General features: G+C 51.5%; 1 protein-coding gene across 3 annotated transcripts in view; it reads right to left on the bottom strand.

The window, feature by feature from the left end:
- RBPMS (RNA binding protein, mRNA processing factor) overlaps positions 1-27,042 on the bottom strand; it is a 143,089-nt gene that overhangs the window by 104,293 nt on the left and 11,754 nt on the right. Inside the window, exon 1 of one of the 3 annotated variants that reach the window (XM_021008233.2) lies at positions 4,782-4,873. The exons of the other annotated variants lie outside the window; for them this stretch is intronic. Coding sequence (XP_020863892.1) covers positions 4,782-4,787 — 6 coding nt within the window. The 5' untranslated portion in view covers positions 4,788-4,873. Of the gene's footprint in view, positions 1-4,781; positions 4,874-27,042 lie in introns of those variants that run through there. 3 annotated transcript variants of the gene reach the window in all.

Below are 27,042 nucleotides of genomic sequence, written 5' to 3'. Positions count from 1 at the left end.
AGTTGACTGTTACCTGTGGGAGATCAGAACGTGTTTCATGGAGGACGCAGCATTTGAACTGGATGTTAAAAGACAGGCAGGAACGTGACAGGCAAGGCAGAAAAAGGCAAGCGTTCCAGGCAGGAGGAAAAGCATAGAGAAAGACACAGAGGCAGGAAATCACAGAACATGTCCAAGGGCCCAAGAATCAGCCTGTGTGACTGAATTGTAGAGGGGTCTAATGAGAGAACACTGTGAAGCCTGGGCAGGGCCACAGGCTCACAGATCTAGGCGTGGGGAGAGGCCACTGCGCCCAGCCCAGCCCTTTCATTTCACTGAGGAGGAAACTCAGCCTAAAGGTAAAGTGATTTGCCCCTGGTCACACAAGTAGGACATGGCAGAACTGGGATTCGAACTCAGGTCCTGAGACTACTGTGTTCAGCAGATGGTGAAGGGCCCTGGATGCCAGGAAATGAATAGGTGGAACTTTACTTAACAGGCAGTGGGGCAGCACTGAGTATTCCCGAACAGAAGACACATGACCACCTTTAAGTATATGGAGACTACATCCAGTGGAAGGATGAGGGATGAAGTGGAGAGGGAAAGAAGGGGAAATGGATGTCCTGGGTGGAGGCCCCTGCAATGGTCCAGGAGGTAAGGCCCTGAAGGGTGACAATAACCCTAGGAAGACCAGAAGGTATGGATGTAAGTGGCATCACACCGAAAGGGCCTGAAAGCTGATTGGAGAAGAAAAGCCTATGAGATGGAAGGGTCAAGGGTCACCCCACGGTTTCACAAGTGAGAGACCGGGTGAACGGCGGTGCCACCCATGGAAACCAGGATGTCAGGAGGGAAAGCGTATGGGAAATCTTGAACTGGTAGAGCTTCACACACAGGAAACTTGAGAACACGTGGTCAGAACAAAGAGGTGAAGGTATGGTGCACCCAACAGTTGGAGGAGGGCTGGCATTAAAGGATGGCACAGGAATGAAATGGAATGACACAGAGCCGTAAGCAATAAGAGGTGGCAGGAGAGCAAGTAGTCCGCAGCCCATGGCGATCTAAACCAAGCCAACCCTGAGAGGCAATCATGTCACATCCCAGGATCTGTACTGCTGCCATCCCGACAGCTCGAAGACATGACCCTTCAGGGGGGCTCAGAGCAACAGAAGGGTCTCCACTGCCCCTCAGTGCCCTCAGGCAGCTGGGCTGAAACTAAACACATCCATCAAGTCTTTAAAAAGAAGGTGGTGAAAATGGAGCGAAACATTTCTAGCCATCTGTGTTGTTATACCAAAGAACTGGAAACAAAGCAGATGCCCAGTGACTGGGGAAGGGCTAAACAAAGTAAGGGCATGAACGCAACGGGAAACTGCTGTGCTGTAAGAAATGACGAAAAGGAAGAACGCAGCAGAAGCATGGAAAGATATACCTGAACTGAAGCAAGGAAAGAGAGGCAAGCCAGGAAAACAACGTACCCAATGACTGCTACAAAGAAAACGGAGAGAGGGACAGTCACAAGTGGGGCTGTCTGCAACAGGTAAAGGTTGCGAAATTACTGAGAACACACTTGGTTGAACCTATGAATGAAGTCGTTGACTTCTAACTACAATTTAAAAACAGTGTGTCTGCAATCAGCTCAGAGGGACCATCTTCTTACGCCGCTTCAGACCACGGATGAAGGGTAATTTCTTCCATTTTCACTTGTTCCAATTCTCCTGCAACTCAAAGTCCAGTATGTAGTCCATAACATCAAGGTGAGATGGGAGAAAGGAAATATTTTAAAAGCACAGAATATGAGGCCCCATATTTGGCATAACTACAGCACAAACGTTAGATACCTCAAGCTGAAGGACTGTTGAAAGACACTGTCAGAAAAAAGAGATATACTGGACACTTACTAGCTGTGTGACCCTGGGCAGGTCACTTAAAACCATTGCCTAGCCAGAAAAAAAAAATAGAAGAGAGATAGGAAGGCATCTCCCCCATCTCCTTTGGTGTGGAAAACTGCACATAATCTCCGATTTTTTCAATGTGTTGGTCAGTTTTTTGCTGAATTTTTTCTTTTAAAAAATTATTTGTCCACAATAAATTAATTTAAAAAAATAAAAAATAATCTGTCTCCTCAAGGAGAAGAGAAAGGGCAGGAGTGAAAGAATATGGAATTCAAAAAAGTTTTTAAATGATTGTTAAAAATTTTTACACATAATTGTAATTTAATGAAATAAAAATAATTTTTAAAAAATTCTTTGTTATAAAGGCTAGCTGTCTGGGAGATTATATGGGCTGGCTCTCAGGGAGAGGAAAAAAGTGAGATACAAGGGAAAATCCAGGTGATGTAAAAGCCAAAAGATCTCAATAAAATTTAATTTAAAAACAAAAACCTGGTAAACGCAGGCCTGACACTCAAGACTACAGCTGGAGATCTGAGCGGCCCCTGATGGAGGGAGCAGTTGAAGCCATGGGTGTGACCAGGGGGAAGAGAAAAGTGGGCCAAGGCCAGACCCTTAGGGGACATCCGTAACATCTCACTGAGGACCGAGAAAAGGACCAGTAGCCAATATAAGAGTCTGAGTGCTTGACAGGTAAGGGGAGAATCAGGAGCGCTTCCCTGCTGGACCCAAAGAGAGAGAGGCTAGGCACGGGAAGGGAATGCAAGCAGCGTCTAATGCTACAGAGGCGAAAGCGGAGGACGCCTCAAAAGAACACGGCAGGCTCTGGCCACGAGGAAGGGCCAACTCAGCAGAATCACGTAGAGAGATGCTATATTGGATGGCTGGAAGGACCGAGGAGGCAGTGGGGAGTAGAAAAATGGCGGCAGCAGGTAGAGCCAGCTTGTTCAAGAATCTGACAGTGAAGGGGTGGGGAGTAGAGGGCACACGCTTAGAAGGACCACATGTCCTAAGGGAGGTCTCTTTTTTCCCAACTGGGGAGATGTAAGCACATCTGCGGCCAGACACAAAGGAGCCGGTGGCAAGGGAGAGAGCGGCCTGAAGGCCCGAGGATAGTTCAGGAGCAAAGTATTTGAAGAAGTGGGAAGAACTGGGGTCAAGAGCACGTGGGAAGCAGAAAGAGGTGGCTAAGGAAGCCCTGAGGAATCAGGAAAGGTACCACGGGAGCTCCCACGGGCTATCCTCCATCTTCTCAGGGAGGTAGAAAGGAGATCTGTTAAGGAAACACGCTCCACTATTTTTTCTAATGTCAACTTTTATTCCAGGGTAGAATTATTTCCAAGCTTTTGAGTAAATAATTAGGCAAAAATTCCCGAAAAATCCAATCCAACAAACAGGACATGGTACAGTCAAGCTGATGTTTTCCCCAAAGGGTCTAAGATGTTGCCAGCCTAAATCCTCAGCCACTCTGACCATCTGACTCACCATGACTGCTTCTGCTTACAGAAGGCTAGTCAGACTCCATCAAGGCTCTGAGATCCCACCTGTGGGAGCCATCTAAGTACTAAGGCAGACCCCAAAACGCATCCCCTCTCCCCGTGAAGAGTCATTGCACCCAGAAAATGCGTCCCTCCACCCAGTGCCCAGAGGGCCTCCAGTATCTCTGGCTTTCAGACCTAATCCACACCACTCCTCCTTTTAGAAAGATAGCTCTCTTTGGTGCCTATGGTTCCCATTTTAATGGGGTGGGCAACAAGGGATGTAGGCCTCTAGGATCTATTGAAAATCAATTCTAGAAAGAAAAAAAAAGGTGGAGGGAAGAAGCCTTTCAGGAGAGGCTCTAGGATTCTAATGTCATGGAATCCCACATAGAGTTGAAAGGGACTGAGAGGCCATCTAGGCCCAGCCCCCATTTTACAGATGGGTAAACAGAGGCCCAGAGAAGGGAAGAAGTCAATTCCAAGCTCCCGCAGGTCAAGGGCAATCTTCATCTGAGATAACTCCCAGACAACCCACAGGCCAAAGAATATCTACAAGGAAACTTCAAGGTCTGGAAAACCTTAGGCTATTTCAGAACCCAAAGACATCCCAGGGGTATTCCAATTCCAGAGCAGATCCAAAAGCCCAAAAGGGCAAGTCACTGATGCCCTTGGCTGCAGAAAGTGGAGCCATGCTGAAGCAAAAGGGACAAACCACAAGAAGAGGAAAGAGAGATGAAATGTGTTTTGCAGCATTCCAAGAAAAGTCTGTCATTACATCTACTTGTCTCTCAGGTTGCCAATCGTATCCTGAGCATCTACCATGACCCACTCCCACTCTCTCTGCCCCTTTCCACCCCCTGCATCCCCCTCTGACGTGGAAGAACATTTCCAGCCCTCACATTCGAGGATTCCTCCCTGAAGCTGTACTGGGAAATCCAGCCAAGGCTCATGGAAAACTCTTCACCATTCTACTCCACCTTTGATCAGGAATCAGATTTGTTTGCTCTTCCAAACAGCAACAAGCTATTCCAACATGAAGCCATACAAGCCTGTGCAGCACCTATGAATGAAACTGGTGACTGTCTAACCACAATGACAAAAAAATACGAATGCAAGCAGCTTACAAGGTCCATATTCTTATGCTTCTGAGACTATGGAGGAAGCAGCTTACAATTTGTTCTATTTTCAGCAGAAAAAAGCACACGTGTTCCAATTCTCCTTCCTTTCCAAAAGCATCAACCGTGAGACCCTATATTTAGCTTAACTACACCACATACGTTAGTGGCACTGTTCTCCATCTGCTCAACCATCTCAAGAATGGGAAGAGCCATCTACGAACCCATCCTGGTAGCCCATGTCTGGCACCCCAGCAACCCAGGTCTTCCCACCCCCACCCCACCAAGGAAGGAGAGAGTTGAAAGTGCCTTACTGGCATTGTGTGCTCGCTCTGCCCTCCCCCTTCTGTCCCAGGCCTTGGGGCTCCATGCTCAGATAACAGGGACACCCTGAAGCAGCCGGTTCTTTCCTTTCCCCACTAGTGTTACAGCTGCAGTCCCAGGCATGCAGGACAGACAGGAAGTTAGGCTGCACACCTCATCCCAACTTCCGCTTGGCGCTGACCAGCACACACAGATCTTCACCCCAGAGCATGCATCTGTCAGAGGAAAAAGAAAGAAAACTGAAATGAGGACCTTGCCAAAACATGTGGGCCTGTTAGCCAAGCAGCAAGACCGCAGGGTGGGCAGGGGCAATGCCATCCAAGGAAAAAGGCCAAAGAGACTGGTGAGAAGCCGCACAGGTTCACAGAAACAGAGGCAGGCCGAGCCGCCTTCAACGGAAGGCAGTGCAGGAGGGGTGAAGGAAGCGCAGAGAGCCAATGAGAGAAACACTCCCCTCCCTGCAGACCGACCACAGAGGAGAGAGCGGCTGGCTGCGGCAATGAAGGACACAATGAGGAGAGAAGGGGTCTCCACCGCTGAGACCCACATCATGAGAAACGTGGAAGACTCGCTGCCCTCATTCCTCCACGAGTGCAGGAACCTGGACCTTCTCCAGCAAGGAACCCATCACGGTGGTCCCCTCCAACGTGGGTCTTCCTGATGCCAAGTGCTATGCTCTGGCCACTGGGTTACACCGCCCCATCACTGCTGATTGTCGCTAGCCTCTGACAAACTTCACCCCATGAGCCATTCTTTCCACTCCGCTACAAATTAGACAAATTCAGCAGAACAAATATTTATTAAGCTGTTCTTGTGGGCACTCTACTGGGCTAATCTTGGAAGGTTTTATCAGCATCAGAAACACAGAGAGAAGGATCAAAGGACAGGCAGGCTCCTGGAGCGATACTTGACATGCCTTTCCTATGGGCTCATTCCTATAAACAGAAGCCGAACTGAAGCTCACTGTTTAACTTTCCTACAGAAACCCCCTCAAGCACCCACTCCATCCCTGCTTGCCGTTAGGAAGGGGGCCCCTCGGGGCTCATCCCCAGGTAGGCAGAGGCCCTGGCACCCACGTGCAGAGAGCCAAGCAAACGGAAGACGTGACATACACATGGTTGCCCCCAGCCCCATGCCAGGACTCCTTCCGTGAGTCACCCAGATCCCAGCATTCCATCCGGGGGTGGGGGGTGGCAGAAGACAGCCCCCTGAGAGCCCGGCAGGCGAGTCTTAGCGAGCGGACCGACCCCAGCCAAGCGATGGGATCTGCCCGTTGCCACACAGCTCGCCAAGAAGCACCAGGAGCAGGGTCTGACCTGGTCGATGGCGGCGCTGACACCCAGACAGCCTCTACAGGCAGAGCCTTTCAGTACCATTATCAGGCAGGAAGGGCAGGTACTTCACTGTTATGTCTGCTCTGTAGATGAAGGAATTGAGTCCCAGAGATGCAGACATGACCTGCTCAAGACCGCATGGCTGGTGGCAGAACCAGGGCTGGTCCTTGGGCCAGGTAATGAGACAGCAGACCTGGCTTCCAGGCCTGACCTACTAGCTGGGAGGTGTCAGAGGTGGGAGATCTCACCCCTCGCTGAGGCTCAGCAGCCCCCAGGCAGTCAAAGAGAAGAAGAAAGGGCCCCCCCACACTCCCCCAACATTCAGAGCAGACTTTTCATGGAAGCAAAGACCTGAACTAAAGTTGGACAGACGCCCACTGACTGGAGGATGGCCACACAAAGGCATGGGAAATGTGATGGACTCTCACTCCTCTGCAGGAATCAATGAAGGAGAACAGAGAGGTATGGGAAAAGTTAGGGGCATGTTTGCTCTCCTTGAGGGCCCTTCTACTCACCCACTCCAACCACGGAAGCTAAGAGGGTTTTCAGGCTGAGAATCACCAAGAATGGCCCAGCCCTCCACTTGGACATCGCATGGCCTTGGGCGGCAGTTTCCAGGGACAGATCTATCTGGGTTTGGGCCTACTGGACTGTGTGCTCCAGGAGGGTGAGGAGGGCTGGCCTTTGGGGCACTGTCTGCCCCAGTGCCCAGGAGGACACTCGTGTCCTGGGAGGGCCTTCACATGTTTGCTGAATGAATGAGTGAAGTAGGTAACACATATCCCATGAGGTAGATGGGTACTGGGGAAGGCAGATGACATGGGGGTGGTGGGGGCAGCGTTGGATGGAAAATACAGGGAACAAGAGCGTCCCTCAGCCTTGCAGTCACAGCCTTGAGGCTTATTTCCACTTGATCCCATACATATCCTGTATTTGCATGTTGTCTCCTCCATTAGAGTGGGCGCTCCCGGAGGGCAGGGCCTCTGCTGCTCTGATCTGGGGCCTTTCTTTAGATCTCCACAGATGACACACAGTAGGTGGGCGCACAGTAGGTAATGAGTAAGTGCTCCTTGACTGGATCTCTTACCCTCTCTGGGCCTCGGTTTCTTTGTCTGTAAAATGAGGCTCCGGGTGCAGATGACGCCCCCAGAGGCTTCTCCCTCTAAATGCTATGATCCTGGGATCCCTGTAGGCTTCCAAAGAGTGATGGGGAGCCCCCCCCATTCTGGGGACACCTCTTCCAGGCACTTCCTTGCATCTGCTTTTTAAAATCGACACTTTTCCCTTAACAATAGGCATTGGGGATGGGGACTGAACCTTGTGAGTTCACTGGGTCCAGGTGAGGAGATGACCTCCACCAATGCAGGTTGGCAAATCAGGGGCCTGGGGAGCTGCCTGTGGGCACCGAGACCTGAGGGGGCTTGCTTAGGCCCAGTCAGGACTCGAACCCAGGCCCTTCCTGGCTCTAAGGATAGCTCTCTATCCAACACACTCCACTGCCCCTCGCAGCAATATTATTATTGTTGTTATTAAAAACAACAGCTAGCATTTATACAATACTTAAAAGGCGCATGAGGTATATTTTTTAAAAAAACCCTAAAAGACACACACATGGCCTTGAGAGTGTGCAGCAGGGGAAGAGAGACTGGCTGGGTTTGCTTTGCTGCTTCAGGCCACGCTGCGATTTAAAAAAAAAAAAAAGCTCCTGGAACCTGGAAAGAAGGAGCAAGGAAGTCGGTCAGCTTTCCTGGGGGAAGCAGTCGAGCTCGTCTGCTTACATGTACGTTTTTGCAGACGTGCCCACTCTTCACACACATGCACACACGCACATGCATCTGCACATGCACATGTGTACTGCCCAGAGCTCTGCATGTGTGTGAAGATGGTGAATGAAAGGAGGCCGCTTGCACTGTGAAAAAATGATCTTTATTTGCATCTTTTTAAGTCAGGGAGGGGGATGGGCTTGGGTCCAGGACTGTGTTTTCACCGTAGAGGGAGCTTCCAGGTAAGGACGCTGCCTCTACCTAGGCAACTCCAGAGTCCAAGACAGTGGCAAAGGGACTCACCCAGGGTCACACAAGCTGTACCTCTGGGCCGGGGGGGGGCCCTCAAACCCAGGTTATCCTGCCCCACGGCCAGCTCTCTACCTCCCATCCACCTTTACAGAAAGACAAAGAGCTAAGTCATGGTAGAGTGTATGGGGTGTGGGTCAGGAACGAGCCACTGCCGAACACTGATTCTGAAATGAACGGGATGCGTGACCAGAGGCAATTCTCTGGGTCTCAGTTTCCCCCCTCTGTAAAACGAAGGGGTCAAATGAGAGGAGGCCTGAGGGTCTTCCCGGGAGCCCTCGACTCTGCAGTGATTCATTACGTGCAGGACAGGACACATTACAATAAACTCTGTGTGAACAGAGCAGAAAGAGAAAGGGGAAAAAAAAAGAGAAAGGGAAGTTGTCGGGGGTTTTAATCCTTTCAAAGAGATTTCTGTGAAGGAAAGTGCAGCCAGACTCATCGGATGAGTGTTTATCCTGTTTCCCAGTGGATGACCCTTTTTGTGTTCTAGTTCTGAAGTCACCTTTGGTTGGGCCCAGGAAAGAAAGAGGGCACCTTCCTTGGTGAGGGCTCTTGTTTCCTTTGAAAGTTCGTGTTTGGGTCAGCCAAGCCGCAACAGGGAAAATCCTAGCCCCGCTCTGCTGTAAGGCAAGGCCCTGGAGGCGGGGGCTTGTGGCCAGGGGGACGGCTGGAAAAGGAAGCGTCCATCTGTCTCAGTGTCTAATCTGTCCATCTCAGGGCCTCCGATTTAACCTCCCAAGAAATTTCCATCTGGGGCAAACTCAAGGAAAGGCTGAGCCTGTCCTGAAGGGCTCATGGGACTTGCTTCTCCTGAGCAGCAGGAGAATACGAGGGAGGGGAGCCACGTTCTGATCTAGGAGGTCTGCGTGTGTGACTGGCGATGGGAGTGAGTGGGGGAGGGGGGAGGCAGGGTAGGAAAGGGGGGGACAGGAGGCCACACCCTTACACCAGCTTCCAGGCATGAGCCAAAACTCAAGTTTCCTTCAATTCCATAAAAGCCAGTTGATTCCAAGAAAGCAGGATCACAAACCATAATTACAGAGAGTTCTGGACTACAGAATGGGAAGACAAAAAGGCAGAGAAGAACAACAGCATACAACTGGAGACCTTTGGCCTTTAGGGGAAATGCTTCCCTCCGGGAAGGAGCCCACCAGCAGGCAAAGGCGAACTCAGGCACCCCTCTGTCTGCTACTGTTACAGAACCCCAGGACGGGGCAGCTGCTCCAGACTTCCTGCCAAACTAGGGGGGGTAGGGTTGGATGGGATGAGATGGGCTGGGCTGCAGTAGGATGGAATGGGTTTGGGAAAGGACAGGTCCAATAGCTAGGATGCTACGGGATGAATGGGATAGGTGAGAACATGGCATGAGATGAGACAGTCTGAGGGTAGAATCCTATGGTACGGGGTGGGCTGGAATGGGGTACGTAGGATGGGTGGGGATAAGGTGAGGTGGGGTGGGATGAGATGCAAGGAGATGAAGGTAAGGTTAGAGTTAGATGGGATGGGATGGGAGGCTTCGGAGTGCTGCGGCCTAGTAAGAAACCACAGGAGTGAAGGAACGGAGAAGCCTGGGAGGACCTCGGTGAACTGATGCAGGGAAAACAATGGTCACAGTGACTGCCACAAAGGAAGCAGAAAGAAGCCCCACCGACTGGGAGATGTGAAATTACACTAGCCATGCCCGGCCCCAGGGGAGAGACAGGACAAGGCCTCCGCCTCTGAGCCCCCGTCTTGGGGGACACAGGGGCCAGAAACGCTGCATGTCACCTCAGGCTTCTGGACAGGCTGCTACGTTCTGCTCAAACGGGGTTTTTCCTGCCTCTTTATTCTTTGTTATAACGAATGGCTGTGGGAGTGAGACAGAGAAGGGACGCATACACTGGGAAAGAGGTGGTGCACCCCCAAAAACATCAGTAACAATTTAAAAAATATAAAACGGCCTTCAACGTTGGCTTGCTTTGCTGGGCAGGATAGGAGGCGTCTCGTATCCAAAAGCTTCTCTGCTGCTCCCATAAGCCCTCCCTGGTTTCCCCAGGGTACCTCCCCCTGGAGCTCACTGAGCTGCGCGGGGGTGACCTCTTTACTGAGGGCCTCAGCCCCTGACCCTGTGGCTATCTGTGTCTAGATCTGCCTCCACGCTGGTACTTCTGGAGGCCTCTTCACGGTGTGGGGATGGGCAGGGGGTGGACCCCTTCTAGGCCACCACAGGCCAGTCCTACCAAATTGGCCTGTATGAAAGTGGCCCCTTGGCAGGCTGATCAAGGGCCAGACTGCTCAGCCTCCCCAGAAGGGGAGACGTTTGTACACCCAAATCTGGGAGCCCCGAAGCTCTACAATGTTGGTACTTCCTCCTCCGGTTCTGTGGGAGGGAAGAGCCCCTGATTGGAGGGCAGAGGACCCAGGTACAAATCCCAGCCCCGCCACCTCCCAGGCACATCTCTGGGCCCCAACTCCTTCTCTGAAGGCTGGCCTGGCTTTAAAGGCCCCCCAGTTCTAACTCCTGCCGATTAGACCATAAGCTCGATGAGGGGAAAGGCTGTGTCTTCTCTAAAGCCTGAGAAATTAATGGACTTGTCCACAGACTCACGCACAAGTGGAGGGGGGTGGGGGTGGGTCTGACCCCAGGCCTTCCAGGACGCACATCCTGGTTCTGATGTTGACTCACTGTGCAACCCTGTGCAACCCTGTCCAATCCTCGGCAAGTCTGAGCCTCTGTGTTCTCCTCTGTGAAATGGGGGGAATGATACCTGCAGTGGGCTTGGCTCTCAGGAGGGCTGGGAATGTTCCTGAGGGTCAAAGGTCAGGGTCAGTCAGTGACCACCACCTTCAGGCCACCCCCAGCCTGGAGCTCTGCCCAGAGAAGAAACTCAGCAGAGCCCCAAGTCACACACTCTTTGGACCCCAAACATTCTAAGAACCACGGGCCAGCTTCTTCATGATCCACCCCACGTCCCCACCCCACATCACCGAGGAAGAGCTCTCTGGGAGCCTCAATATCCAGTCCTGTCCTGGCCCAGCCCCAGGCCTTTCTGGAGGAAGAGGGAGAGAAGAAGAAAAGAAAAAGGAGAGGGAGGAAGAGGTTCAAATGTCACAGAAGCTAACAGCTCGGGCGGCTGAAATTCGGAGGGAGAAAGTGCCCTGAGCAGGGCCCCCAAGTGGGAGAACCAGGATTTGAAGCCAAGCCCTGTGCAGAAGTCCAGGCCTCTTTCAATGGTGCCGGGCTGTTAGGGATGGGCTGCAGCGGCTAATCGGGCCTCAGGTAGTGGGGCCTGGGCCCAGGGCAGAGGAGGGGTTTCTCCTTTGTCAGCACCCCCCAAGCCCATGGACACACACACAAACATGGGTCAGTCTGCTCCCAGCCCTGGGCATTTCCTTGAGCGGGCCCAGCCCTGCTCCCCAGGCATGCGAGATGGCAGATAGCTGTGTTTGCCTGGCTCCACTCAGGTCAGATTATAGCCGGCTGCCAGGCTGCCAGGCCCTCCGTGTGTTTTCGATGGCAGATAAGCTGGGCGGTGAGGAAGGGTAAGCACTCCCAGCGTGTGGAGGCCAACTTCCCTAGGAAAGCCTGCCCTCTCATGAAGAACTCACAAGGTCCCAGAAGTCCTGATCAGAGGCCAGTTTTCCTGCTGAAGGGGACACGTAGAGAGCCAGCATACTGCAGGGGCCAGCCCGTTAATCTTCCACCACTGGATTACAAGGATGACTGATTCCCCTGCACCCATACTCATCCCCAGGGAGCAGGCCCAGGTTAGAGATTAGCCCTGAGGGCTCCCTGGGCCTCGCTAGATGGGGACAGCTGCCCCCACTGCTGACAGTACAGTAACCTGAGGACAGCAAACGGCTCCAGGGGCCGGCCAGGAGGTCCGAACACGCCCACCCCCACCTGACAGATGGGGACACTGAGGCACAGAGCTTAGGCGACTTTCCCATTAAATGCCGGCTATTACCATCCATCAGACTGTGAGCTCCAGGAGAGCGGGCATGGTGTTTTCGCCTTTCTTTATCTCCACGGCTTAGCACAGTGCCTGGCACACAGTAGGCATTTAAAAAATACTCGTCCATGGGGGCAGCTAGCTGGCGCAGTGGACAGAGCACCGGCCCTGGATTCAGGAGGACCTGAGTTCAAATCCGACCTCAGACACATAGCACTTACTAGCTGTGTGACCCTGGGCAAGTCACTTAACCCCACTGCCTACAATAACCACCACCACAACAAAATGTTTGTCCACTCACGTTCTCACCATGGTCACTCAGGCATCAAGTGTGCCAGTGGGATTCAAACTGAGTTCAGATCCTTTAGGCAGCCTCCGGATGTCCTCTGAGGCCTTGCTGTGTGAGGGAACAGAGGATGGGAAGGCTTAGGCCACGCGTCCCTGGACAAGTCACCTAACTTTGGAGGAAGCCATGTTTGGATTACGCAGTATCTGCCTCAGAGAACCCCCCCCATCAGGTGCTCCCCACACCAATCCAATCACAGCTCACAAGTCCCCTCGTCCCCCAAAATAGACTCCAATTACTGTTTCCCAATGTCATCCCGTGGGGCAGGCCTTGTGGCATCCACACGGCTAACCAAGCAAATGTTGTTTGAGGTAACTACCGAACTTCGCTGAGACCCAAATCTCTGCCTTCCAGGGGGCTGGGCTAATAGAGATAAACAGATAAGTAACTATGGCGGACCCTAGAGCTAAGGTACAAAGGGCTGGGGGAGGGCTGAGCTGAGGACAGGTCCATGGGCCAAAAGCCAAGCTCCCCTCACAAGGAAGGAACGGCAGCCTAATCCGGACGCACTCTCCGGCCTGCTCAGGCCTCCCTCCCCCTCCTGGATCTGCCGCTGTGGATCTCAAAGGCCTCCTCAGTGTCCAACGTGAGGAGGAGGGCTTGCGCGTTTTTAGTAGCACTAATAAGTCATTTCCTACGGGTAAAACCATCTTCAAATACTCTGTACTGCGGTCCCGCCTTCTTTCTCAACAGTTCATGAAGGAAGACCAAACACCTCTTTTCCTACCAAATGAGGCTGATGTTAAACTAGCCAGCATCCTGGTCCGCTCGGCCAGGGACGTGGACGGGTCAATGGCAGGGGGCAGACGGACAGAGACACAAAGAGACAGAGACAGAGACAAAGACACAGAGAGGCAGAGGGAGAGACAAAAATGCTGTCAAAAGGGTACATCACAATTCATAGTCATCATAACCGCTAGCCTTTAAACATGCCTACTGTGTGCCAGGCACTGTGCTTGGCACTTTGCAAATCCCTCGTAGTAAAAGATCTTATACTCAGTGGGTCTGCAGAACTGATCCCTCGGGTTCAAGCCCCCTCCTGTGAGCTGTGTGACTTAGCATGTCACTCCCTGGCTCCTGACCTGCCAAAGGGAGGGTGGGCTGGATTAGGGCACTTCGCGGGGTCTCTTCCTGCTATCTCAAGACAGAGATCCTGGGAAGAGCCCAGTAAGGAGATGGGTCTGTGCAGGGGCCATGGCCAGCAGGCCAAGGAGAGTCCAGGAGCTCATCCTCCCACCCCCCAACACCTCAAGGACAGAGTGAAGGGGGCGAGGCCAGCACTCCAAGCGACAGGGGAGGCTTCTCTTCCCAAGGATTAGCACTCCATCCCCTTCCCACGCCCTCTGACGTCCCCTACACCCAAGGGAACCACCCAGGCTTGCGGCCATTCTTCCAGGGAGAAGAATCCCCCCTCCTCTGGGACTGCAGAGCTCTGGCGGTGGAAACAGACCCCCCCCCGGCTGAAAACAGGGTTCTGCTATTCATTCCCTACCCATGGGACCCTGGGCACGATGCTTCGCTCTCTTTGCACCTCAGTTTCTCCAGCTGAAAAACCTGAGAGCTGGGCTGGATGAGACGGCTTGTCAATTCCTACTTGGGTGACTTTGGGTTAACGTTAACATCTTTGCGCCTCAGTTTCCTCATCTGTGAAATGAGGGGGTTGGACCAGAGGAACTTGGGGCCAGTTCTAATTTTCATTCCCACAGCCTGTCACAGCACCTTCCTTCAAGGCACAACACAGAGGCTATTTGCCACTGAGAAGCCTTTTCTGACCCACACAAAAGCTCATGCTCTCTCCTTACAGATCCCCAACAGGGTGAAATCAGGGAAGCCAGATTTCAAAGAAGGCATGTAGAATTTGGAAAAAATCTGGGCATCAAATATGACCCGATGGTCAAGATGCATGGGGAATGAGCATAAACCAAGCTGTGCCGCCCCTCCTGGGCCACTGGCATCACGGGCAGCCGGTTGGCAGCGGTGGCTGGGGGTCACGAGGAAGGCCACCTTCTTCTCCACAAGGATTTCCTTCTCCCTTCAAAAACAGTGATGGGGTCTGGGCTGGAAGCAAGCCTAGCAGAGTTCTGTTTTTTGGGGAGGGGGGACAATTATTATTCCCAAGGCTCTTGGGTTCAGGGCAGAGAGGAGGGGGACTACAGGATGAGATGGTGTACACATTGTCAGACACTCTCACTGTCATGAGGAAGGATTTTGTTTTATCAGAAATGACTATGATCTCAAGATAAAATGCACCTTCAAGAAGTTATTTTTTAAATAACTGTGTATATTATTCACCTCAAGCGCCCACCTGGTTTTCAATACCTGTCATGTTAGTTAGCATTAACGAGCCTTTTCCTTTCAGCCTCTAGCACCTAGACCTTTACACTGTTACCCATCTCGCCCCCTCAACCTTTACCAAAAATCTCTAAGCAAGAAACAGCCAGCCCATGAGATGTGGTGAAGGAAGCCATGTAAGAACATAAGCTCCCTGAGGGCAGGGCCTGGGGTTCTGTCAGTTTTCATTTTGTCTCTGTATGGTCCAGGAGCCCCAGGCCTTGCACAAAGCATTCTGCGTGGGACAGCCTGGCTGCACTCCTACCCTGAGGCCAATGAAGTCTCCCTAGCTTCGGAGGGCCATCACCAGCGGTGGGCCCTTTCTGTCGTCACTATGGCCCCGGGCAGCACCTTCCACAAGTGACCCCTTCTAGGGCCCTGCACAGGGCCTAGGAGAGCAAATAAACCAGGGATTCGATTGTGTGCAAAGGAAGTCACTAGGCTCTGAATTAGGAGATGGTGGCTGCTCCGGGAAGGACTCTGATTTGAAGCTGGTCTAGATGATCCAGAGGCCCCTCCCAGGTACCACGTCCTGAAGCTCAAGTCAGGCTTTGAAGGGGGTGCGTTAAGTACGGCTGAAATGATGGCCGTGGACTTCTGCAAAGCACACTGCGGACACCACCCCGTGTGGGCCTCATACCACCCCAGCATGGCAGGCGCTTGGAGCAATTACAAAACCTATTTTACAGATGAGGAAACTGAGGCAGTAAGAGGGTTAGTGGTTGCCCAGGATGGCACGGCTAGTAAATGTCAGAAGCAGGACTCGAATCCAGGTCTTCCTGACTCCAGCTCATGCTCACATCTACTCTATTATGTGGCTGAAAGAAGACAAACAGCTGCTTCTATCCTGATCATTTTTTTGGCCACAGAGAACAGTTCTTTGGCCCCTCCGGGCAATTAGTCCTCGGAACACTGAAGATAGAGGACCAACATGTCAGGATGCTGACTTGTCCTGGGACCGTTTCCATCTGAGCCCCACTGAAGAGGCAAGGACGAGACGCAGGAGGAGGAGGAGGAGGGGCAGGAGGGGCAGCAGTGGCGGCAGTGGTGGTAGTAGCAGCAGCAGCAGCAGTAACAGTAGTAATGCTATTGCTCCCTTATGGTAAAGAGGATTTTGTTGTTGTTTAGACAATAATAATGGAGATAATAGAGGGGCTTGCCATTTCCTTCTTCAGCTCATTTTACAGATGAGGAAACTGAGGCAGGCAGAGGTTAAGTGACTTGCCCAGGTTCCCACAGCTAGTAAGTGTCTGAGGCTAGATTTGAACTCAGGAAGATGAGTCATCCTGACTCAGGCCAGCGCTCTAGCCACTACCCCATCTAGCTGTCCCAGAGAGGATTAGGGTTGGACAGGATGGCGGGAGCCATGACTTTTATCCAAAATACTAGAAAGGCAAGGTAAAACCCTTGATCCCCTCAAAATCATTTTTTAAAACTTCTTGGAACTCCAATTTTTCTTGCCTTTAACAAAAAAAGTTTCCTTGCTAGAGAAGATCAGAGAAGCAGGATGAGCAGGGACCCTGACCAAATTCCAGGCCTGCAGAGAAAGCCACCAGGGCTTGGGGGCCCGGTGTGGCCATCTGTCTTGTCTGCCCTGGGCTTCCGCTTGATTTGGGGGTCACGGGGGAGGCTGGGATGCTCAGTCTCATTTTCTACCCAACAACCCAAGTCAACTGCTATTTTTAAAGCTGTCCTCACGACCTTGGCCTCGGATTGAACAGCATCTCTGTATTTGGACAGGAGAACTGCATTGTGGGCCATGGCTCATGACACCATCTCCCAGAGCAGGGAGCCTTAACCTTTTCTGTGTCCTGGAACTCTCTGAAGTCTGATGACTCCTATGGAGGGACATCTTCTCACAATCACACCCTCAAATGGATGTCATCGAATACACAGGATGGCCAAGGAAACTAATTATATTTAAATACCATTATTGAAGTTTTATTTTTGTTTTGGTATTAAGTTCTTAGATGCCAAGGTAAGATCCCCCAGTCTAGGGCATGAAGGGCCACCATCTGCATTGTGAAGGGACTACCTACACTAGGAAGTCCTCAAAGTTCTGATTTCTGTCTGGTTTGAGAGGGGAACAGAATACCAGATTTAGTCTCAGAGAAGCCAGGTTCAAATCCCTGCAGTATTTACACACCCTGGACCTGCGTGAACCTGGGGGCCACATTTAATTTCTCTCAGTGGTTTTCAGTTTCCTCATTTGTAAAATATAAAACTAAGGGGGCCCAGACCCCCTCTAAGCTACTTCAGGCCCCCATTAGACCTAAATCCTAAGAGGGGCCAGGGTTTGAATGCTCTAAGTGATTCATTTACTAGGTGATCTCAGAATCAGCCACTGAAACTCTCTCTAGGCCTGTTACGTCATTTATAAAATGTGAAGCCATTGGAATGTCTGTTTCTAAGGGTCCCAGTGAGCCTCTGGTCACCCCATTGATTCACCCCCTTAAATGCCCTGACACAAGACTGGGAAGGAGAATGAAGACAGAGCCACATCTGCCTTACTTTCAATGCTGCTCCAGGAACCAGCACTTGCAGCTCTTAAAATACATCCCAGTTCTGCCCCCTCCCCCCAGGACCTCAAGGCCTGAGAGAGAGCCTTTCTCTTTCCAAAAGAGCCAGGCTTTGGACTGAGGACAACCTCACTTGGTTTATGAATCAAAAAACAACAACCATGTTCAGGGTGCTGGGGAGGGGGAGGCAGGGAGTCACTCTGGTCTTCTCTGAGCTCACAACAGCACCTTCCCACAACTGCCCCGTGAGGTAGGCGGACGCTGTCCCCACCTTACAGATGAGTAAAGTGAGGCTCAGAAGTGAAGGCCACAAAGCTAAGAAGGGTTACCAACCCCGGGCTCCAGGCCCCAAGAGCAGCCCTCACCTGCAGCATCCTGCCTCCGGGCAAAGCCGGTGAGGGCTCTGGGAAGCAGCCAAGAGGCGATTTTTTTTTTATGGTTTTTTTCCATCTGCTTTTGAGTTGAACATTCTTCTCCCCCTTCCTCCCCCCCACCCTCCCCAAGACAGCGCACAATCCGATATAGGCTTTACATTTACATGCCCATTAAATATATTTTCACATTAGTGAAGTTGTAAGTAAAAATTAAAACCAATAGGAGGAACCATCAGAAAGATGAAACAAAACTCAACAGAAGGTAAAAGTAAGTGAGAGCGATTTGACTTCCATAGTTCTTTCTTTGGATGTGGACAGCATTTTCCATCCCAAGGCCTCTGGAGATGTCTTAGATCCTTGTAATGCTGAGAAGGGCTCAGTTTAACAATCTTAGTCATTGCATAACATGGCTGTTACTGTGTACAAAGTCCTCTTGGTTCTGCTCACTTCACTCAGCATCAGACCACACAAGTCTTTCCAGGTTTTTCTGAAGTCAGCCTGTTCATCATTTCTTATAGCACGATAACATTCCATTACATTCATATACCACAACTTGCTCAGCCATTCCCCAGTGGATGGGCATCCTCTCAATTTCCAATTCTTTGCCACCACGAAAAGAGCTGCTATGAATATTTTTGTACACGTGGGTTCTTTTCCCATTTGTTTGATCTCTTTGGGATAGAGCCCTAGAAGTGTTATTGTTGGATCAAAAGGGTATGCACATTTTTGTAGCCCTTTGGTCACAGTTCCAAATTGTTCTCCAAAATGGTTGGATCATTTCACAACTCCACCAACAATGTATTAGTGTTCCAATTTTCCCACATCCTCTCCAACATTTATCATTTTCCTGTTTTGTCATGTTGGCCAATCTGATAGGTGTGATGTGGTACCTCAGAGTTGTTTTGATTTGCATTTCTCTAATCAATAATGATTTAGAGCATTTTTTCATATGACTATGGATGTTTTTTTAATTTCTTCATCTGAGAACTGTCTGTTCATATCCTTTGACCATTTATCAATTGGGGAATGGCTTGTGTTCTTATAAATTTGTCTTAATTCTCTATATATTTTAGAAATGAGGCCTTTATCAGAGAGACTGGTTGTAAAAATTCTTTCCCAATTTCCTACCTTCCTTCTAATCTTAGTTGTGTTGGCTTGGTTTGTGCAAAAACTTTTCAATTTAATGTAATCAAAATGATCCATTTTGCTTTTCATAATGTTCTCTATCTCCTGTTTGGTCATGAATTCTTCTGTTCTCCATAGATCTGTAAACTATTCCTTGTTCTCCCAGTTTACTTATGGCATCAGCCTTTATATCTACGTCATGAACCCATTTTGACTTTATTTTGGTATATGGCATGAGATTTGGGTCTATGCCTGGTTTCTGCCATACCAAGAGGCGATTTTTAAAGATGTGATTGTGTATGTTTGTGACACTCACACAGTCACACAGAGGCAGAGGCAGGGAGAGACAAACAGAGAAAGAGAACGCTGGTTGGGCCAGTCACTTCCCCTCCCTGGCCTCAGTTTCCTAATCTGTAAAATGAAGGGGCTGGATTCAGCGGCCTCTTAGGTCCCTTCCAGCCCTAGATCTATGGCGCTATGATCAGATGACGTTCATGACTGCTTTCAGCTCTGAAATCATAATCTTATGAAATGCTGTACACACACACACACTCACACACACACATGAAATCAACAGAGATGGATTTATAAATAATCGGGTAAAAACAAAGAATGGCCAAATAGTGGGGATGCACACTAATGCATTGTTGGTGGAGCAGAGAATCGGTACAACCAGTCTGGAAAGCCACCGGGAATCATGCAAACCAAGCAGCTGAAATGTTCACAACCTCTGACCCAGAGACTATTCTTCCAGGAGGTATGCATCCACAGAAGAATAAGAAGAGTGCCTCCATGGGCCCCAAGACATTCACTGGAGCCCTTTCTGTAGCAGCAAAGACCTGGAGCCCAAGTCGACATCCCTCCACTGGGGAACAGCTAAAGAACTCTAGCACATGAACGTACCGGACTGTCACTGGTCCGTAAGGATGAGCATGTGAGCGAGGAAGACCACGGTGAGCCCCATGAAGGCTAACAAAAGAGAAGCAGACAGCGCTGGAAATCAGCACACACCTGCACCACGCGCCAACATGAACGGAGAACAAGTGAAACGGAATGGCGCACATGAAGAACCAGCATAGCCTCAAAGAGGAGAGGAGGAGTGGCCTGCTGGCCCTGAGCCCCTGCAGAGGTCACACTGTACGGACCCAGCACTGCAGCTGCTTCTTCTCCCTCATTCTCTTTTTACAAAATGTACCCACTGGGCAGCTGCATGGCACAGTGGCTAGAGCTCCAGCCTTGGAGTCAGGAGGACCTGAGTTCAAATCCAGCCTCAGACACCCACTAACTGTGTGGCCCTGGGCAAGTCGCTTAACCCCAGCTGCCTCACCAAAAAAAGAGAGTATCTATTATAAAGGACAGTCCTCTGGGAGAAGAGAGGGGAAGGACACGGGAGAAATCTAGATGATACATAGAGGTGGAAAACAGCATTTGATCTTTGAAGTTGAGATGCCTTTCTACAGCATGCCCAGCCTCCCTGCCAATCACGGCATTCATGCATGCCATACAAGACACCATGCTGGGTGTCACGACATCGTCCCTTGACTTTCTTCCAAAATGCCTTCTCAGCCCAGTCACAGACCAAAGCTGTTTCTGCACCCCTAAAGAAGGCTATACAGCTGGCCCTTCCTCCCAACTCCCTCTAAGAACACACTTCATAACCAGAGGAGGAGTAACAGAGGACCCCCTCCCCCCATCACTCGAGCAGGGGGAGGGCAGCCCCTGCTAAGAGCAGAGAACACGCCACCCTCCAAAATGACTGACGTGGCTACAAAACACCAAAGCAGGACTGGGCCTTTTCTGCCATTTTGGTGTTTTCTGCTATGCCAGAGAGAAGTTGGGGAGACTACCAGCCCAACAGTAACCCACGCTAGCCCCGTTAGTTGTCCTGGGCGCCCACCATCATCCCCCTGCCACCCGACCAAACACGGCCAAGGGGCTCCAAACCCTAACTCTCTGTACTTCGTGGGCACAGACGTCAGCCCTGAGGGTCACTCCCTCAGTAGCACGGTGCTGCTGAAGGACACACAGAAATGACCTCCTCACCAGGGGCACAGAACCCAGCCGACAGCGAACCTGCCCGGGGCCTGTTTCACCAGCCGTTTCTATATTGTTCAATGTCCTCCTGGATGCCTCCTAGATCCGGAAGCATGACTGCACCGAAAAAAATTCCCAGGGTCCCGGGAGCAACAGAAACTCTGAGAGACAACAGGTGACATGTCAACAACATTGAAAAAGCACCTACTGTGGTAAGGTCTAATGCCAGGGATACAGGTCTCACGTCGGGGGGAGGGAAAGGGTGAAGTCTGTACACAGATAAGGAAATACCCCTGTGCGAGATGGCTCAGTGGGTCCAGTACCCAAGGGAGCCTGGACAGGGGCTTAGGAGAGCCAAGGCCTGTCCCAGGCATCCTGTGGGACGACTGGGAAAAGTGAGCCCGGAGACACACCAACTCTTCTTCAGGGGACACGACGGCTGTCTTCCAGTATCCATGTGGCCGTCCTGGGGAGGGCGGCTTAGCCTTGGTCTGCTTGGGCAGAACCTGGAAACTGAGGCCCAGGGTGATGCACTAACTCTCAGGGGGGCTATGAGGTGGCAGAGGGCAGGACCAGGCAGAAAACACAAAGAAGACAATCTAGGACCCAGTTACTGGAGAAGAGGCTTCCCAGAGTGGAACATGCTGCCTCATTTCCCCTCGAGGCTGGTGGCCCCGGAGGAGAGGGGGTCTTTAAGTGAAAGCCAATGGCCACTCAGCTCCCTGGTGATACTGGAGAGCTGACAAGATGGCGGCTGAGGGCCCGGCCGAGCAGACTCTGGGAGCCCCGCCTGCGATTCTGGGCCTGGGCGGTCTCATCCCGGCCTAGGAGAATTAATGAGTTAACTCTGGTCCGATGCTGGAAATGCGAAGTGCTCACTTGGCCCTGCTGTTATTTTCTCTGCATGGTCCGCAGCCTTATATGGGGCGGCCTGGGCAGAGGGCAGCCTTCTGGGAGGGAGGAGGGGCGGGCTCCGCAGGAGGATTCATTCCTCTGTCCCTGGGGTGGCCCCGATCTGCTCTTCTGGAGGCATTTTTATTTGGTGTGTGTCCCTCTCTCCCGGGCTAGTCTATCTTCCTTTCCGAGGGCTCCTTTGCCAGGCCGCTAATCTCCACGAAAGTTCCCTTCCCTAATTATACTGAAGAGCCAGGGTTGGGACCCCTCACACACGGATTCCTTCACCCTTCAGAAAGCAGGAGGCGGTAAGCCTGGCGTGAGTCCCCTCCCCAGCTTCTGCCACCTGCACCCCTAATGAAGGGCAGTGCCAGGCCTCCTGGGATCTTTTGGGCCTGGTTTGTACAGGCCCAGCAAGCCAAGCCCAAAAGATAACTAGGCAGCATTGCTCTAATGAGCATGATTTAATGGGCATGATCCGGATAGACTACAGACTCAATAGTGAAGGTGCCTCAGCTTGGACACCACATACGCTGACCACTCCTTGAGGGTCGGGGAGCCCTGACTCAGCATGGGGGACATGGATGGAGAGACAATGCCTGAGCTGGAGTGAGGAAGGCCTGCGTTCAAATCCTCCCAGGGCCACTCAGCTGCCTGTGAGACCCAGGCAAGTCCTCCAATTTCTCCAAGCCTCAGTCTCCCCATTTGTAAAACAAAGGGGTTGTGGCCTAAGGACCCTTAAATCAATGACCCCATGACCTCTTTGGGCCCTCATTACATATTAACTGATTGGGAAGCAGGTAGTATTATTAGCCCCATTTTACAGATAAGGAGCAAGGTCCAGAGAGAGGGGTCCGGTGACTTGCCCAGGGTCACGCAGCTAGTACATAACCTTTAAGTTCCCTTCAGTTGCTGACCCTGTGATTTCTCCAGGACCTAAGGCCCAGGGGACTCCCCGGCCCTCCCCTGTCAGCGGAGGGGCCCAGGATGCATAGGCCCCACGGGCCCTTGGCCAGATCCGACTCTCTGGGATTCTATGCTTGGGGCACAGAACTAAAAAGCCATGTCAGGAACTCCCCAAAGGCTCCGTGAACAATGGGAGGAGAGGTCAGGGCTGAAAGAAAGGAAGTACCTGGCAACATGGTGGATTCAGCGTAGCAACACGGAGCTACACCTTCCACACGCCTGAGAGGGAGTTCATGCACGGGGCCGACCAGCCAGAAGCCGGCCCACGAGGGGCTCTGCCAATACAGCAGGCAAAGGTGTCTGGGCCCACGCTGGGGCAGCCTCCTGACCATCTAGGACGCGGCCTTGGGAGCCGTCAAGGGCAAGAAAGCTCACATGGCCAAGCAAGCAGGGGTCTCTCTGAGCTCTCAGGCTGGTCCAGGAGGCAGAGAGACACTGCCCACCGAAGATCCGAGGTCAAATCTGGCCTGTTTCTCAATAGCTGTGTGACCCGGAGGAGTGACATGACCTCTCCAGGCCTCAGTTTCCCCCTCTGCAAAATGAGCAGAAGGCCAGCTGGAAGGGCTGTTGTCAGGATGACACAGAAAGGCGAGCTGTTCCCAGTTTTGAAAAGTCATCAAGACTTGGGCACAAATAAATCGTTTCCTTCGCTTCCATTTTTATCCCCTACAAAACCAAGGCAATATTTGTTCACTGCCCTCAGAGAATATGGAGAGAAGGCACGGAAAAGCCAGAGAGAAAGCCTAAGTAAAGCAATTCCGACTACACCAGCAAACTGCCTTGGCACTGCAAGCACGAGCACAATCAGCGCAAAGGAAAGCTTGGCCGGCCACTTCCTGCAGCAAGGAAGGACCACTGGGGCAATTCCAGTAGAACAAAAGGAGAACAGGAGTGTGTCATAAAGGGATATGGCCGCAGGTCCGTACAACAGAAACCTGCTGCCTATCTCCACAGCGAGGCTTTTGCTCATTCACAGAATGGCTGGTTTGGGCGTTTCACTGGCCAACGAACACGTCTGGAAGGTCTGATTTCAGACTGGAAAACCAACCAAACGTCCAAGGATCCGGCAACCTCTGGCAAGGAAGAAAGCCCACCAGAGTGGCTGGCTTCTTTAAAAAGCTCTAAGGGGCAGGTAGGGCAAGTTCCCTGATCCTCAGTTTACAGACGAGGCAGCTGAGGCTCAGAGAGATGAAAGGACCCCAGACGGGGAGCGAAAAGGGGCCTTCGAACAATTGAGGCCAGCTACTCTCAAAGCAGAGTCTGGAAACTCCTGGGGTCCCCAAGCTGCTGCGGGGTCAAAATCATTCAATAATAGTAACAGGGCATTTGAATTTCTAATCCAGGAAACGTCCACCAGCATAAACCAAAGCCCTCTGGGAGGGGGCCCTGAGACCAAACAGCTCTCACGCAGCAGATCCAGATCACCCTCTTGATTTTACAGAGGAGAGGTTAAGTGAATTGTCCAGTCGGGCCGATCATGACAGCAAAGCTGGGGTCTGATCTTAGGTTCTCCGAGTTCAAATCCGCCCCTCATCTCCAGCCCCGGTCCAGCCACCCAGAGCTCTGCTACCACCTGCTGTAAAATGACTCAGAGAAGCTGGGAGGGGAGAAGGTGCATGATGGGAGATGGCTGCTCCTCTCCCTTCTCCCTCCCCTCCCCCTCCTCCTGTTCAGAAAAACCTGGAAACGCAGAACTGCATGTACCAGTCGTCTGCGAGTTCTGGAATGTGCACAAGACCTCCCAACACGCAGGTCTCTCTGGCCCCCACTCACCACCCAGGCATCACTGCTCACCCCCACTCACATGCACTTTAAAAAAAAAAAGTCCAGGCGGCTACATCCACGAGCGATACTTCAGTGAGCTTGTCTTGCCAGACTGATTTTTCCCTCTACTGCCCCTTCCTCAGCCTCAACCACGATGAACTCTACATTGCTGCCAGACAGGCCCATTTGCTGTTTCCCGTAGAGGATACTAGAGCAGCTAGGTGGTGCAGTGGTTAGGGTACCAGGCCTAGAGTCAAGAAGACCTGAGTTCAAATCCAGCTTCAGATACTAGCTGTGTGACCCTGGGCAAGTCACTTAATCTGTCTGCCTCAGTTTCCCCAGTTGTAAAATGGGGATGATTACAGCAGACCTATCTAAATGACTCCTCTTCTCATTGCCTGCTGCACCAGGATCTAAAAGAAATCTGGATGACCCGTGGGTGCTCAGAGGAGACTCCGGCCCGGGTGCAGGCTATATCTGCCTGCCAGCATCCAAGACGCTGGCCTTCCTTCTGCAGGGGGATAGAGTTGGGCCTGGAGTCAGGAAGACCTGAGTTCAAATCTGGCCTCAGATACATAACACGAGCTGTGTGACTCTGGGCAAGTCACTCAACCCCAACTGCCTTACCCAAAAAACTCACTAGCTAAGTGACCCTGGGTAAGTCATGTAACTGCTGACTGCCTCGGTTTCCTTAACTATAAAATGAGGGTAATAGCAACTACCCAGAAAAATTATTAGAAGAATCAAATGAGGTATTTTAAAGCACTTAGCACTGTGCTAGGCACACAGCAAGTCAGTGCTTAACACATGCCTGTTCTCTGTCCCCCACCCCACCCCTTTGAAGAAATTTGCAGAAAACCCAGTGGCAGGAGACAGGTATCTAGAGAAAGGGAAGAGCCGAGGTTTGATTAGTCGAAGGCCCATAGGAAAGGACAGACATTTCCAGGCAGGATGCTGACCATTCAGAAGCTGTATCCTTTGGGGAAAGACAACTCTGCCTCTGAACTAACATCATTCCCACAGGCTTAAAAAACACTTCTGAACCTGGAGAAATTCCCACCAGGCCTCCCAGCCTCGAGGGGAGATTCCTGCCCCACCCCCAGCAGGCAGAAGGACCCCTTGGCCCCCCGGAATAACAATTGGAGCCAGCAGGTAGAACAGTAATTTAAAGTTTGCAAAGCACTTTCCAGGTTACCTCTCTAGGCTCTGCTATTATTATACCCATTTTAAAGATAAGAAAACTGGGGGGGGCGGTAAGTGCTTGCCAGATCCACACAGCAATTGTCTGAGGTAGGCCACTGAGCCACTTGGCCCAATCACTGCTCCCTATTCAGATTCTGAACAGCACTGGTAGCCACATTCCCATAATTAAAGGGCCATCCCAGGGAACCTGACATAAGACTAGGAGGAAATGCTTAACCAAGGTGCAGTCAGTCCCTCAAAACACAGAGATCTTTTCTCCAGCCACACCTCCCCCATTTTATACTCAAGAAATCAATTTCTTAAAAACAAGCTTAAGGCCTTGTGTCTTATCAAATTTCAACTTATTAGGGCAAGTCCCCAGACAGAGCCCACTGGGGCTTCCTGGACCCTGACTCTCAGAGGATGAGAGGCAGGGACAAGGAGATCCTGAGCTCCTGAAATGCAGCCTCCTGGGGTCCTGAAGAAGGCATTTTCACCTGCCCAAGCTTCTCGGCCTCTAACTCCATCCATTCCGGGCCATCACACCTGGATTAGAATGTCTAACAGCATCAATGACACCAAGCCATGCCCGACCCCCTGATCTGGAGGGCGCCATGAGAGACACAGGCGTTCTCAGCGAGAACCATTTCTCACCCAAGCCTTGGAACGGTTAACAGCCAAAGCCAGTGTCCCTGACCGACTCCCAGACCCTCGGGGCCCTGGGCTAGGGCTTCTGAGAGCCAGCCTTGGAATTCCATGGCTCAGCAGCCCCTGTCCTGTGCTGCACCCTCAACGCACCAGCTCAACTTCCTTACAAAACAAAATAAAATATATGGACAGCCTTTATATACATGAGATCTAAAAAGAGGGAGCTAGCCAGTGACTTCTGTTTCTATATTTGACCCAAGTATGTTTTCTCCATTGTTTCCAGTCTCCACCAATAAGGCCGTGCTTCTAATTATCAGACAGGAGATTGCTGTTCCTACGGATAGGCCTGGCTTCCTCGGAAAAGGAGAGGTCCACAGCGGTCACCAGCAAGGCTTTGTGGGAGCTCCATCAATCTGAGCAAAAGTTAAGAAAGAAAGAAATCCAGGAAGCTTCACAGAGAGGGATAAACCTCTCAACATGGCGTCAGGAGAGCTGGACGGGGACCTGGCTTCAACACACGCTTACCGGCTATGTGACCCTAAGCAAATCACTAAATCTCTCTCCAAGCCTCAGTTTCCTCATCTTTAAAATGGGGGTGGGGGAGGAGGTAGAGAGAAGAGTAGAGAAGGAAGAGGAAGAGAACAGTAACACGAATAGCTAACATTAAAATTACAAAGAGCAGGGGACTGGAGAAGGCCGGCCTTCCTGCTGCTCTGCGAAGGTGGGA

The sequence above is a fragment of the Phascolarctos cinereus genome, unplaced genomic scaffold, assembly GCF_003287225.1.
Source record: "Phascolarctos cinereus isolate Bilbo 61053 unplaced genomic scaffold, phaCin_HiC Scaffold_9;HRSCAF=440, whole genome shotgun sequence".
Lineage (NCBI taxonomy): Eukaryota > Metazoa > Chordata > Mammalia > Diprotodontia > Phascolarctidae > Phascolarctos > Phascolarctos cinereus.
This window is presented reverse-complemented; position numbering and strand designations above follow the sequence as displayed.